This window comes from Cyanistes caeruleus, chromosome 4 (genome assembly GCF_971803275.1).
Source record: "Cyanistes caeruleus chromosome 4, bCyaCae1.hap1.1, whole genome shotgun sequence".
Taxonomy (NCBI): domain Eukaryota; kingdom Metazoa; phylum Chordata; class Aves; order Passeriformes; family Paridae; genus Cyanistes; species Cyanistes caeruleus.
Genome location: NC_141704.1, coordinates 49160739 through 49176395, shown reverse-complemented (window position 1 = coordinate 49176395; position 15657 = coordinate 49160739). Strand labels below are relative to the sequence as shown.

At 37.4% G+C, this 15657-nt stretch overlaps 1 protein-coding gene across 6 annotated transcripts in view; it reads left to right on the top strand.

Annotated features, from left to right (window-relative positions):
* The window catches only part of TBC1D30 (TBC1 domain family member 30), a 48422-nt gene that overhangs the window by 20834 nt on the left and 11931 nt on the right, over window positions 1–15657 (top strand). For all 6 annotated transcript variants that reach the window (XM_086884543.1, XM_023931600.2, XM_086884547.1 and 3 more), the window contains 6 exons: window positions 3529–3590; window positions 3987–4052; window positions 6985–7110; window positions 8004–8189; window positions 11318–11486; window positions 12870–13038. In XM_086884543.1, coding sequence (XP_086740669.1) covers window positions 3529–3590; window positions 3987–4052; window positions 6985–7110; window positions 8004–8189; window positions 11318–11486; window positions 12870–13038 — 778 coding nt within the window. The remainder of the gene's footprint in view (window positions 1–3528; window positions 3591–3986; window positions 4053–6984; window positions 7111–8003; window positions 8190–11317; window positions 11487–12869; window positions 13039–15657) is intronic.

Below are 15657 nucleotides of genomic sequence, written 5' to 3'. Positions count from 1 at the left end.
CTCTCACTCCGGCTGACAGTATTTTTCTTCCCTCTTATGGCACTTTGTGTGGTTCTGTGCTACATTTCAGTTATGCAGTGGAGGACTGCTAGAGTTTGGGAATCCTAGGGGTATAATCTTCCCTCTTACAGCCTTTTCTTGTCAGGAGTTATTGTGTATTTTGCACAGGAAAGAATACAGGACTGTGGTTTGGAGGGGAGTATATTTTCCTCTTCTTAATTTTTTTTATTTTTTATATAACTTTTCTGCAGTGGTTTCTGGTGACAGGCTTGGAAGGACATTGAACAGAGCTTATTTTGGCATTCCCCTACCCTTCAGAAATTTGTTGTCAAGCATGTACCTTTTTGTGTCCTTGTATTTGTGGAGCTAATCATTCCAGTGTGTTCCCAGCATATTCCTGCCAATATAAATTAATATGCTTCTCAGATAGGAAGAATCAGTTGAAAGTGTATGAACTGGAGGTGATATATATATGTCAAATGAGACCATAACCTGGCTGATTTGATGTGAAAGGGCTGAGTTGTACTGACAACATTTACAGTAGGAACTATTCCTCTGTGTGTGGTGTATCTATGCCAGTCTGTCCCTGCAGAAGAGCTGGGAAGACAAGTTCTCTTAAGGCCTGAAGGGGTCTTTTTTTGCATAAAGCATGTGTTTATGTTATGGAGAGGAATGTGACCCAAAGATGGAGGATTGTCAGAAATGGGAAAACCCAGTGAAAATGGGTGCAGACATGTGGTAGGTTTGTATGGTTGTGGGGTACTGAGGGGGGAAGAAACTATTACGGAATGTAAGTTAGGTTATGGAGAGAAGACAACTAAATAAAGAAGGGGAAATGATGGAGAAAGGAAGGTTTAGGAAACCAAGAGAGGTTGAATTAGGGATAGGCATTAATTTCCTTGGAGCTCTAAAACTCAGGTACAAATTCCTTGAGCAGAATGCAGAAACTGCATGTAGCAAGATGATTCTTCCACCAGAAATAAGTAATGGGCAATGAGATGCTGCTCCCAGTTTGCTGGTTACCTTCCTTGCTCTCTCTGTATCGTTGCAGCTTTTTTTTTTTTTACATCTTACTTGCTGTTTTTTATATTAAGCAATGTTGTAATTTTTTATTTTGAGGAAATAAAAATTCTTTAAAATGGATGGGAATGAGGAACACTTTGTATTGTATGGGGTTCATTCCCCATGGATCTTCCCCTCCCCTATCACAAAAATGTCACATAATTTGATTTGGAAAATAATTCTAATGGAGAACAAATAAAAGGGACACAGATCCTGTGGCTTTTACAAGAGGTTGTCATGCTTGGCGTGACCAAGCAGTTCCCCACCATACTGAAGAGAGTGTACTGTGTAGTCTGGTGTTACCATGTGATGTAATTCTCAGTTACAGTAATTTCCACACCTGTCTTAAGTGTTTGCTGTGATTTAATTAACTTTTGTAGATGGATGATCTCATTTCAGTCTTATTTAATCAAGGGTCTCATTTGAAGGGTCTCATTTCAGTCTCAGGAGGGACACGTACTTTGATTGTCGTGTGAGCTCCCTGGTCATGATGTTCATGTAACCATAGATAGATTTTGCCTTGCTCTGAGATTTTATCTTTCTGTACTGGATCTTTTGAAGACCTGGAAGTATTTGCTTTTGTCTTTCTTAGGAAGCTTCTAGGACAGAGAGAAAAGTTGTCACTGGGATCTTTTAAGTCTTAGAAAACTGTGAAATAATTAATATTTGGTGCTGGGCTGTAAATGAATACATGGTTATTTTGGAAGGCTATTGGTTCTTAGCTACAAGGCAGTGTTAGGTAATGTGCCAGCATCTGTTACTTTAACAAAAGGAGTTCCTAGTCATGATGTATTTTTGTATGTATTAAGGTTTTACAGTACTTATTATTTTTTCCCTTGAGAATGAAGTTCACGTTTTCCAATCTCAGCAAATGTGATACAATTTAATCTTAGTAGGTTACTGGCATTGTTACATTGCTTTGAATTATTATGAAAAGATTTATCTATTAGGAGTCCCTGCTGAGTGCCATTGCACTATGGGAAGGAATACTAATAAACAGTTACTTCCAGGAATAGTTATTAATCCTTCAATGTTTTTTCAAGACATATCTATTATGGTTTGAAGCCTTTATTTTTCTACATCTGACAAGGATGTCTTTTAGAACTGAAGCAGGGAAATGAAAGCACTAATCCCCAGGTCTCAGTGATGCAATTCTAAAATGCTAAAATTCTAAACAGTGCTGGAGTTTGTGTGATGTTTTTTTTTTTTGTTTCTATTCACTCACCCCCAACAAAGAAAAAAAAAAAAAAAAAAAAAAAAAAGCAGTGGAGAAGAAGGTTTTGTCTTTAAATATATATTTATCAGGCAGTAAGGCTGTAAAATTACTTACCACCACTTCAGTATGTTAATGCTCAAAGGCATTTTACATTCCCTAAATAGCAAATGCCACTACAGTTGGGTTTTCTGTCAGACTTATAGGTTTAGACCTCCAAAGAACTGAGTATTACCAGTGAGTTGGTTAGCATGGATATTACATACTTAAAACCTTGCAGGCTTATAATCTGTTTGGGTTTTCTCTCTGTGTGTATATATATGTATATATGTATTTCTATATTAAAAATGTTTGGCTTCATATCCTGGAAAGATGAGAAGCTATGCATAACATAATTGTAAAAATGGAACAATACCATTCTATTAAATTATGGAGGGAAAATAAAGGAGGGCTTCATTCTTTGTGCCAGCAGACGGGAGGGAGGGGATGGGATCTGATGCCGTGTTCAGCACCTGAGTTCTGGACAGCGGCATTTGAAGGACCAAGGAATTGTGCATTCAAACTGCAGGATGGAAAGCGAATTAAACATTTTACTGTTGATCATGTTCTGGCATACTTCAGTGCCATGTTTGGATCCACTTGAGATTCTGGTATTTTATGTAATATTGTATGAACAAATTAGTAGGCCTGCTTCATAACAAATAAAGTAGTTTGCATATGTGGCCAAAATAAAATCTATGCTTAAACAATAATGACCAAATGTGCATTATGGTCTGAAAAATTATAAAAAATACATATATTCTGAACAGTAAAATAATTTTAACACACCAAACTCATAAATTAGTTTTGACTGACTTAATGTCAAGAAGCTGGCATAGATGGAAAGAAACTGTCTCTGCACGTGTATTTTCCTGTGGATGCATATGACAGTTTGCAGTGTACTATTATAGTTTGTAGAACAGTGAACTATATGAATATTAGTGAAATGAGTTGGTCCAAACTACATCACTAAAGAGCATGTTGCTGCATTTTAAAAACATTTTGTCTGTGTACTTCTTAGCATGTTCCTTGAATCCACTCTGAGGACAAAATTTATTGAAACAGGTTGAAATGTAGTTGTTAAAACAGGAAGATAAAATTTTGTGTTCTTGTTTCAACTGTTTGAACTGTTTGTGTTTGGGTTTTTTTGGCTTCTTTTTGTCTTCTGAGATAATTAAAATAATGGCCTTTTTTTTTTTCATTTTTCTTTCTAGGGGTTGATACAAAATTGAAATTCACACTTGAGCCATCTTTAGGTCAAAATGGTTTTCAGCAGGTAATTTGATTTATTTTTCTCTTGAGTTTGTGAATTAGTGGTTTCTCTGCAGTCAAGGTGCTTGCCCTCATTCAGAAATGCATTTATCATCATAATATCAGCATATTATTTGCAATTGCATCACAAGCTGTTTCACTTGTATTCAGAAAATGGAATAGGCTTTCATTATTTACTCATATATTTCCTAAATCCTTGTGTCCTAGAATATTATACTTCGGTCATATCATCAAGTAATTAATCTGTATCTTCCCTGAGAGTGGATTAAGCAGTTAAACTCTGAAATACGTGCAGTAAAATGAAATGAGTGTGCAATATCTGCAAGGTTGTAAATGTTGCTGTACTATAGCATTAAACTAATGATGGATATTTTACATTTTTGGATGTTTTTGCTTTTAGTGGCATGATGCACTCAAAGCAGTGGCCAGACTGCCAACAGGGATCCCAAAGGAATGGCGGAGAAAGGTAGGTAAACCTTTATGCCTTGTGGGCCATATTGCCTGTAGGTTTCTCAGGAGAGGTGAATTACAACAGTATTATCTGTTGCTGGGTTTTATAACAAATATTTGGACTTTTTAAGTTGTACTGGGGATTTTTCCTTGTTTACATTATTCAGTGACAACCTCACAGGGCAGCTGGAAAGGCTGAGGGGACAGGTAAAGATGGTGTTTTCAATAATTGGGTTCTTTCTGCTTGAGGCTTAGGTAATTTATTCTGGTGCAGATGTTATTGCTTCATTCTGTCAGTCTTAAGAAATTGCACTGGTGAAATTGCCCCCATTGCTGAAGATAACTAAAAGGAGAACATATCTGCAGTGTAGGTTGTCACACTTACGAAGGTGAAGTTGATACATGATTAATGCTGACAGGAATGCTCATAGAAACAGTTCTTGGTTTACCAAAATTAGGGAAGTTCAGAGACAGGAGTGATGTAGAATGGCAGAGTGCACTATTAATGGGAAATTACACTGAGTTAGTGTGGTAGGAAAAGGTCCATTGGGATTTTGCTAGACTTACTTTATTGCATTCTTCAATGTTTGAAGTCCTCTAGTATAAAAAGAGTTATGTCTATTAATTTTATTCTTTAAAACTGAGTCACATAATCTCAGCTTTGAGAACACAGTTTTAATAAAAAAAATATTTTTGAATATTTATAAGTTATGTGTAGTTCCACATATTTCTGATGCATCAGGTTAACTTCCTTTTCGTGTTTTTTGCTACCTTTCCAAACTGAAATCTAGCCCTTTACAGATCAGGAGAGAAGGAAGAGAAGACTTAGTGGCATTGTTTTCCTCACACCACGATGAATTTATTTTCAGTCTACAACTTCAGTGAATCATTATACCCATCTAACAGCCTTTTTTCTTACCTGAAATATTCTTCTTCCACTCCAGAAAGTGTCTCAGACACTTGTCTGTACCACTTGTCTGTGGCACATGATTGGCAGAGGTCACAGAATCAGAGAAGGGCTGAGTTTGGACAGGACCTCTGGAGGTCATCTGGTCCAACCCCTCTTCCCAATCAGGGCCACCTACAGCTGGTTGCCAAGTCCTGGTGACTTTCAAATATCTGCAAGGATAGAGATTCCACAACCTCCCTGGGAAATCTGTGTCAGTGCTCAGTCGCCCTCACAGTTAAAATGTGTTCCTTGATGTTTGAGGAGAACCTCCTGTATTTCAGTTTGTGCCCATTATCTCCAGTCCAGTCACTGGGCATGAATGAGAAGAGTCTGGCTTCATCCTCCTTGCATTGGATGGTGGTATTCATCACATACCATCATTCACACTGGTAGGATTCCCCCATAGCTGCCTTTTCTTCATTCTGAATGGTCCCAGCTCTCTCAGCCTTCCTGCACAGGAGAGATGCTTTGCAACTGGGTGTCTCCAACATATACTGCTGCTTGGGATTATTTCTTCCCTCTTCCAGAAGCAGAATTTTGCACTTCTACTTGTTGAACTAAATGAGGTTCTTGTCAGACCATTTTCCCATCCTGTCAAGTTGTCCTTGGGCTTATCAGCCACTCCTCCCAGTTCTGTGTAATCAGCAGACTTGCATAAGCTTTGCCACATCATCCAACTCAGATCTGTCTTTCCTTTTCACTCTGCCCATCCCTGAGTTTGCTCACACGTGACCACATGATGCTAACCAAAGAAATAGTAGTAAGAAAAGAGATGTTGTCTTTTTACTGCCGTTCCCTGGTTTTACAATGATTTTAAAATAGATACCAAAACAGAGGAAGTATTTTGTGGTGGCAGCATGCTGATTGCCTCCTTTGCTGTCAACAAAAGGAGCAGGTTGACATCTGCATTATTGTTGTGGCATGTGACATTTGGTTTCTGGGACTGGCAGAGATAGAGAATCCAGTCAAACAACATCAGCAGGATGTCAGCAGTGCTGAGGCTGTTGGGAGGCAGAGCAGTGGCATTCCTCCACGTGGGTGGTTTTGTGAAAGTGTGGGTAGGGACATTTAAATGCAGAAAACATGAGATTCTGGGAACTGTCTATAAATTCCTTCATCGTGCAGCTATCTAAGTGTTTAAATCTGTGGGAAGTGTCTAAATTGCTTTTCTCACTTGAGTGAATTAATGGCTGATATAAAACTTGACCAGTTTGCTTTCATGATTTCTTTCAGCTTCCTGAAAAAAGGGTCTTTTATTGTTGCTTGTTGTCATTGTATGATCTGTCATGTGTCATAGTCCAGGAAGTTTTCAAATCTTTATTAAAGGTCCCACCTTTGTCTTGGATAAACATGCATAAATCTGTTCTGGCAATTATTAGGCTTTAAAAGTAGTGAAAATGTTTTTTTCAGAACTCTCTGCAGCGCCGACAGTTTAGTTCTCTTGTGAGAGTTAAGTTGTTCCATTCTGAATCATGCTTTCAGATCAATCCCAAATGGCGAAAACTATATATTATTTGTTCTGCAAAGTCATAAGGAGAGATTTCTGATACAGGGAAGCACCAGCACTGCTAGATTTCTTCTGGGAGTTCCCAGGAGACGTATCTATGGTTGAGTTTGAGGAAAGCCAGCAGCAGTGTTATCCTTTTATAAAACTCTTTGTTGGTTATAAGGATAGAAGGTCTGAACTGATGGAGAGTCCTTGCATTGTGTTTCCATCTTGGAGGGCCCTTGTGAATTCACTGATGGCCAGCTTGTATCTTTCTAAGCAGTCTACAGATCTGGATGCTTAGTGCTGACCATTTCCTTTATGTTTTAGGGAGCAAGGTATTATTTTGATTGTGCAAAAATGGTTGTAGCTAAAATCCTCTTCTGCATATTTCAAGTCTAACAGCAGATCACATATGGGTGAAGCTGATAAGGTTCATCTAACAATATATATATATATATAAACTTTATATTTTATCAGAGAAATAATTAATTTTGTCATATTTATTTCTAGGTTTGGTTGACCCTGGCTGATCAGTACTTACACAGTATAGCCATTGACTGGGACAAAACCATGCGTTTCACATTCAATGAAAGAAGTAATCCTGATGATGACTCTATGGGCATCCAGATAGTAAAGGTAGCCAGCTAATTTGTTATTTCTTTTCTCATTTTTTAATGAAAAGTTGACATTTGAATTTGGATTTATTTTCATCTCTACAACTGCTTTGGTAAAAATTGTATCTTAATTCCCTTTGGCCCACCAAAGCTGGTTTTCTTTTGGCTGCTTTTTCCTTTTGCACTAGTCTGGTTAGTGTTAGCTGGGGAAAAAAGTGCTATTTCTGTTTTTTTTTTCCCTTCATTTTTACTCTTTTTTTATTTTGAAAATGTACTAGAGTTTAATGAAGACAAAGGGACATGAGTGGTTTTTTTCCTTCTCTGTAAATAAACACAAATGTTTTCTGGGAGTAAAAGCATATTTTAAAATACAGCAAATGAGCATTTTTCAGTTGTTTTACAGGAGTGAAACATATTTGCCTATTTGTATTTCTCAGCTGATTAATGTTTAAGCAGTCACCCATTTTGTACATTTTGCCTTTCACTTGCAAATCACTTAAATTTTCAGGACACAGTTTCTGGCTTGTATGTCTTGAGAAGTCACTTATCTACTAGTTCATTTATACTTTGATAAAAACAGTTTATCTTTTTCATGCAATTAGCAGCTGTTTTGTCTTGCCTGTTATATATCTCTATATATGTAACAGAGATCTGTTAATATCTTCTGTGGCAATGCCTTGTGAACATTTTTTAGAGCACTTGCTTACTTAAAGAGCTTGCTGAAACTGTTTTGGGCAAGCTAAAGGTTTAACAGATTAGAAAAGAAACATTGTCATCAACTTTGGGAGTATGTACTGGGTGGGTGGAGGTGGAAAGAAAACTGGGACAGGCAAAAGAACTAATGGGAGATGGAAAATACACATTTTTTTCTCTCCTTGTATTGTAATTCTAATTTTTATTTCTTTCCCTTTAAAGGACCTTCACCGAACTGGCTGCAGTTCTTACTGTGGCCAGGAGGCAGAGCAAGATCGAGTGGTGTTAAAACGTGTTTTGCTGGCTTATGCCAGGTGGAATAAATCTGTTGGCTACTGTCAAGGATTTAACATACTAGCTGCACTTATTCTGGAAGTAATGGAGGGCAATGAAGGGGATGCCCTGAAAGTGAGTGAAATATTTTTTTTCAGTGTCAAAGATTACTTTTAGTTAGTGAACTTTAGAATAAACCAATGTGAGAATTTTGGAGACAGCCTAAAAGAGCAGGACTCGAAAGAGCTAGCAGATTTATATTGGTGAAATTTTATTTGTTTTTTTCTGTCTGAGCTAAAATTAATAGTTTGAATGTTTGTTAAATTTTTATTTGAAAAAAATAAATGGGACCACTACTGCTTACTGTAGGATATCTTATCTCATAATCCCAAATCAGCTACCAAAGGTAGCTGAAATATTAAAATTTCATTAACAGCATCTTATATGGCAGCTCCATGTGAGGCAGTTAATAAACTGGCTACATTTCCAAGCAAATCCTAGGAAAATACTAAATATTCAAAATGAAAGTAAGTCACTTTGAAGCTAATTTCTGGACTATGTTAGTCTTACAGTGTTTTGTTTTCTTAGATGGTTTTTATTGTAAATAAAAGAAAGCTCCATGAAATTTACAATATGTCAGAACATGGAAATACAGTTTACTGCAAGACATGATTTAAGGTGCTGCCTGTAATAGGAAGAAAATACCACAGTATACCAACTTTTTTCAGAAAGTAGAATTTCCTTTCAATAATTCTTGCGTAAGGTTTCCTCAGTACTCTTAACTGTAATTTATCATGTTTTATTGTGATCTTATACTGTCCAGAAGCTCCCCAAACACATTGTGGTAGCATAGGAAATATGTCTGCTGAAGGTTTATGAAGTCCAAGCTGACGACAAGAACTGTGTGCATTTTTATGTGTTGTCTGTTATTGTGAGTTGTGTCAGGCTCCTTGTGTGGAGGAAACAATGGAATGGAGCTGCCCCAGGGAGGTAAAGCACTGAAGGCTGCTTGCACCAAAGCTGGTCTTACCTGGCAAAAATAAGAATGGAAAAAGTAATTTCTTTTCCAAGCTTAGTGTGTGGGCTTTTCATGGTTGGAATTTTCCCAGAAGAGAGGGAAGAGGGGAAGGGCAGGGAAAGAAACAGGATGGGTAGGAGTAAATAAGAATTTGGTATTAGCATGTGATGGTTTTGTTGTAGTCACTGCCACCTAAAGCAAGCAGTGAGTGAACAGCTACACTGTAAAGGTGCCCTCAGGATTGTAGCTATGGGGTAGTTTTGTTTGGGTTATTGTAGAATCTGGGAAATTAAGGGAGCAAGGGAATTCTCAGGTCTTGGCAGTCAGGTCCCATTTCTGGGGAGGACACTATAAACAAAAGCTCTATGCCTGGGAAGCATCTCCCAGGGGCTAGGAAACAGCAGGTATTACTGGTGCCACGGGGCTTTAACAGCACGGGACCCAACAAGGTAGCTTCAGTGAATGCTCAGCCAGTGACACTTGAGTGTTCACTAGTTCAGGTAAGCATTAAGTTAAATCCCTGGAGTTGCCTCAAAGTTAGCCTACAGAAATTATGGTAGGCAAGAAAATCCCAGCTTGCATGTGTGGAAACTATATAAAAGTCTCATAGATACTGAAACTCAATAAAAACTTTTCTTGCATGTTGTGTGGAAATGCTACAGATTCAAATAATAAAAATAAATAATATAAAGATGTGTTACGAAGAAAGTATCTATTGTAAACTGGTGAATACATGAAGTGCTTTTTTAAAAAGTCTTCACAAAACAATGATGGTGAAATGAATGAACTTCAGTGTTGAAAAAGATTTCTGTTCTTCTCTGTGCTCTCATATATCAGAGATCAGTGAAGTGATACTACTCAGTGGGAAGGCACCAAAGGCCTTTATAGAAGGGTGTCTTTAACATGGGGGTTTATAGCTTATTGATTCATAAGGAATTAATGAAAACACAGATAGCACAGTTGTAAGTTGATATTGCTATATCGAATTACTCTTCCATTGCTTGAAATAGATCTGAACAAAATAAAGCATATTTTTACAAGACAGTGAGGTAACCCACTATTCAGCAGAGGTTAAGTAAATGCCTCTGACAAAATGAGGCTGTCATGTAGAAGCTGTTGATTTGCCTGTTTTGGCTACTAGTCCACATGCTTTGAAACATAGAATGTAAGACTGCTATTGCCAAAGAAATGTTGCAAGGACAAGTGGCATTCTGTGGTCCCAAGCAGGTGTGTAAAATAAAAATAAAGCAGTAAGACTATGTCAGGTGGTGCTCTTGGTAGTCCTATGTCTGAGAAGCTGTTTCTGTGGGCATCTTATGAAAAGAGAGGGATTGGAAGGAGGATTGTCTCTTACCTATGAAGGTGCAATGCTTGTCTAGAGAATTAAGGTCTTTATGAAACATGGTAAGGATACCCAAATGAGAGAAATGGAGATGAAACGCAGATGGGATGACTGCATTCAGGTTCTCTGGATGCGGTTAATAGAGTGGCCATAGAGATCGTAAAAGATCCTGAAGTGAAGGTCAATGCCTTCTGTTAGGCTGATGATAAACATCAGCTTCTGCATATTTTTTGTTGCATTTGCTCATTCTCAAATGTTTGACAGTATCCTTTTAATCCATTACCATCCATGCAGTTGAGGTATCTCACTTGAAACAGATGTCTGTTTAAAATGTCTCACGCTGCTTAATTTAGCACCTTTTAAAGTGACAGGATGGAGTGCAGCACATGGTAACACATCACAGTAAAATATATGGAGAATCTCTTTTTAAAGAACAGTACCTTGCATTTTGGAGAGGGAAATTAGGGGATTTGCAAGACCAGTCTTCTATTTGTGGCATTAACCAGAGAAGGGATAGTGAGACTCTCCAGCAGTGGAGAATCTCATAAACAGTTCCAGCATCAGAAATATCAAGAATTGCTTTTGGTGGGTAATGCTGACACCTTGGGCATAGATTACTGTGATTACAATGATTTCAGTCATTGATTTCAGTAATTTCGTGGTTCATAAATTCTGGACAATTTCAAGAGGCCTTTGCATCTTGAGTACTTGTGGATACCTTGGGTACCCAAAGGTGCTCGAAGTGATAATATTTTCTCCCCATATAAGTGGAGGTGCTATAAGCATGTGTTGCCACTGGCTCCAATGCATTCTTTAGTGAATAGAGAAATTTTATATTTCTGTTATTCCTAGAAAATAACTGCTCTGTAAGTCCTACATGATAGTCTTTCATTTTGCCTACAGATCATGATTTACCTAATTGATAAGGTGCTTCCTGATAGCTACTTTGTCAATAATCTCCGTGCTCTCTCTGTGGATATGGCTGTTTTCCGAGATCTTTTACGAATGAAGCTTCCTGAACTCTCCCAGCACTTAGACACCCTGCAAAGAGCTGCTAACAGAGAAAGTGGAGGTATTTTCAACAGATGCTATTAAACTCTATCTTGCTGTTGTTTCATCTGAGCAGTGATTTAAAAATACAGTATTTTAAATGTTTACATGAGTTTATTGCTTAGAATATGTATTTTAAATTGTTAAGATGAAATACAATGGTGTCTATTATTGATAACCTTAACATAAATAGGTGGTACTTCCAGGAAAAAACAAAGGGAAATAATTTGATCCCACCACTAGCTGCAGAGAGAATTGTGTCAAGGAGAATATACAAAGCATGGAGTGACAGCACTAACACAGATCTTAGTACAAGGGCTACCTTGGAAAGGTAATTTCTTGCTTTAGCTCAAGATGGGTGTCCCCCCACTGCTCCGTGTAGTTGCTGCTCATGTAGCTATTCTGGGAATAGTTACAATGTGAGAGCCAGTGGGGGCTGGTTAGTATTTCTTCACCTGGATCCTTACCAACACATAGGTGCAAAACTCAGAAGTACCTCTTGGGTTGCTACCTGAAAACTGGCTTTGCACTTTATTTTTTTTTATTTTTTTTTTCTGGCATAGCATTCCATCCAGACTTAGAGTTCTTTTATTTGGGCGTGTTCTGGGGAGGGCAGGAGGTTTTCTGTTAGTTAATTTGGTTTCTTTTTCAGCTGGGAACTAATGGCATGCTGAGTTTCACCTTAGAAAAGATCTGCTACTATGTTCCATCTGTCTATGCCCCAACTGTATAAAAAGCAAAGAAATGTATCAAGGAAATATTTGCTGTTTGAAAGTGTTTTCACAGGCTGGCCTCTCTGGTTTGGCCTTCAGTGCATCAGCTGATACTGAGGTGTACAAAGTGTTCTCTGAGCATACTAAAAAAGTAAAACTGTAGCGTTTCAGGCTGAAATACTACATTTTGTTTGAAACTTAACAAGTACACCAAGGTATTAAAATAATAGATATGACTTTACAGAGACAGTCACCTTCACCTTATCACCATGTAGATAAAGACTTATGCCATCAGTTGGTGAAAAAATGCAGTGTTTTGTGGGAAAGTTGGTGGGTTTTTTTTGTTTCTTTTTTTTGATAGAAGTTTTTATTTCATATGGCTTTGGGCAAGGAGAAACAGTCTTTCTGATATAAGGGAAAAAAAGTGTGGTGGTGTATTCCAGGGTTTATAGTCCAAAGCCAATGATGCTGCTTAGTTTTTTGCAGTGCAGCAGAATGGAAGGTGACTGCAGTTTTTCTGTTATTTTTCGCAGCTTATTTTTGGACAGTTGCAGGCTAAGTAAGTCTTGAGCAATATCAGAAGTGCTAGAATGTCTGGTGGATTTTATTTAGCAGTTTATACTCCTTGTAAAATGATAGTAAGTTGCATTTACTTCAAGTAAATTGTTTTTTGTTTGTTTTTTTAACTTCAGGAGGCTATGAACCCCCACTTACAAATGTCTTCACAATGCAGTGGTTTCTGACACTCTTTGCCACCTGTCTGCCTAACCATACAGTTCTGAAGATCTGGGATTCAATATTCTTTGAAGGCTCTGAAATTATACTGAGAGTAGCTTTGGCTATCTGGGCAAAGCTAGGAGAGTAAGTGGTCATTTTTATCTGATTTTTCTTTTCAGTATGAGCCATGTTTAACTTTTGTTTTCCTTAAGATGTTCCCAATTCTAAACAAGACAAAGTCTTTCAGGAGAATGATTGTTTTGAAAAAGCTGCAAAAAGGACCTTTATGGTTTCTTAAAAGCAGATGATTCTGACATCATATCAGAACAGGCATGATAATTAGCTGACCCTTTTTGCAGTAAAAAATCTCTGGTTATTGGAGTTGTCTGTGTATATTGTCTTTGTGCTGTGCTAAAAGGTTGGACTTTGCTGAACATAAAACTTTGAATGAACTGGTAAATACTCTGTGTAAAGACAACACACAGAGACTTGAGAGTGACCAGCTAATTTAGTTGGGTACGTGAAAGTGGGGATCTTAATTCCCTTAGTTTCACTTAAGGAGATGTAAGGGTTTGAACCCATTGGCTTTGCCCAGTACAAGAGTTCAGTGTTACTGAGGGAATGACCTTGTGGTATGTGAGTCTTTTCTGTTAAGGCCTGAAAATTCATTTTCCTGAAATTCTCTGCTTTTAAGCGTATTCGAGCTAAGTTTCTAATATAGTCCTTTTCTGGCCTTGGAAACTCACCATATGTCCAGAACACAAGAGATGATTAGTTCTTTAAACTCCCCTGTTTCAAAGCAAATATTTGCCTTCCAAAGAGTTTACAGTGCTCCTAGAGAAATGAGTTTTGTCACTGGCTTCAGTGGGAGGTGTGAGCTCTGACAGGTCAAGCAGATGTTAGTTCAGCTGGAAACATTTTTCAGCTGGCATCAGCAGCTGCATTGATTTTTTTTCGTGTGATGCTTATTAAAACTCATCTTCCTTTTTTCTCTGAAACTGAACCACTGGGATTTATTTTCAGTTCTGTCTTTAGGGGTTTCATTTCCTTTTTTCTTTCTGAATAAATTAGCATTGCAGGCCGGTAGCATTGTAAGAGGATTTGTTTAGTACATTTATTCTGAAGGATAATAATTAGAATAATAATTTCCTGAGAGCTATTTTTATATTCAGTTCATGAATGAAGCTTGCATGAATCCTTTGCATTAGGATTAAGCTATATGTAGTCACATAGTGTTTTAGATAAAATGTTCTTCCAGTGGATCTCTTTGCATTTAAAAGCTGTAATTGGGAATGTTACAACTCATAATATGATAAAAAGGAAGTTACTACTTTGAAGATTTTATCATAAAGCTTAAAGAAAAATTAAACATTTTTAAAAATTGAAAGGAACAGAATCAAGAAATATATTAGAATGTGCCTAAGAGAATAAGTGGATCACACTGCACATCTTGTAACTGTTGTTTGTGGGGAATGGGAGAAAGTCTGGTAAAAGACTGAGCACTCTTTTTGCTGAGAGAAGATTGTGATATTTCTTTCTCTTTGTCCACCATTAGAACTAGAACAAGGGGGATTTAAAGAAGTAGGACTTGAAATAGTGTTCTTAGTCTCATGATCTTCATGCTTCTCAAGATTCATTCTCTAAATGAAAATAGGGTGAGAAGTGCATTTTTAAAATGTAGGTGTCTCAATCATACTTGTGTTTTGAGGGAGGCTGAAGGAACGGGGAAGTTAAATATAGGTGCAGTGGAGAAAGCAATACATGGAGGTCGTGAGAGACTGAAGGTATCAGGGCAGGTAAGCCATAAGTTTGTGATAATTGGCTACATGCCCATTGTTTCTATTAATTTTTAATTTATTTTTTTTTTAGCTACATAATCATTATTTTACCCAAACTATGTGAAGATTTCAGAAGGAGTTTCATATCTCAATGGTTGTTATGTGCAGATGCTGAAGTTCAAGGGAAGCTCCTTCTTGTATTGCTGAAGAAAAAAGGCAGTGTATTTTTTATCATTCCAGCATCTGTGTTTTAGAGGAGAGGCTACAATATGTAGCCATCAATGCACTTCTTTGGGATAACAAATTTTTCATGTAACAGGAGACATGTTTAGCAGCTAACCCTAATATATGTAGAACACCAACTCACAAAAGCACATTACTCATATTTCTCTTCCTCTAGATGACACTTTGTGTGTTTAAAATGATTCTGTGTTTTTAGAAATTTAAAGAAAATGCAGAAAAAATATCCAATTGAATCCCTCCCCCCCAAAACAATACAAACAAAAGCATACTACCAATGCAAACAAACAATCAAAACCAAAACATTTTCTATCCCAAATTTAGAAATACCATTCACAAATATGATGAGTGAATTTTCCTTCATTATATATTATGTTCGCTTTATTATCTTTTAACACAATGACATGTATATATACCTATACTTAATTTATTCCACAGGAATGTTTTCTGGCCAGTGAACATCTTCCTGTCTGACAAAAAGAAAGTTCAGGCAGTGAATTTGGCCATTTGGTTCATGGTGAAGAATGGGTGATGAGGTAGTCAAGAAATCTTTATGCTCCCTTTTTGAGCTGATAAGAGAACTCCCTTGTGCTAGTAGGAGGCAAAATGTATTGATTCTTGTGCTGTAGAAATGAAAGGGGCAGAGAGAATGGCCTGTCTGGAGATACATGAATCTATCATCATGGGGAGTCAGGACAGTAAGCTCTAGTCAGTGCATCTTTTTACTGCTGCAGCTTTTCCAATG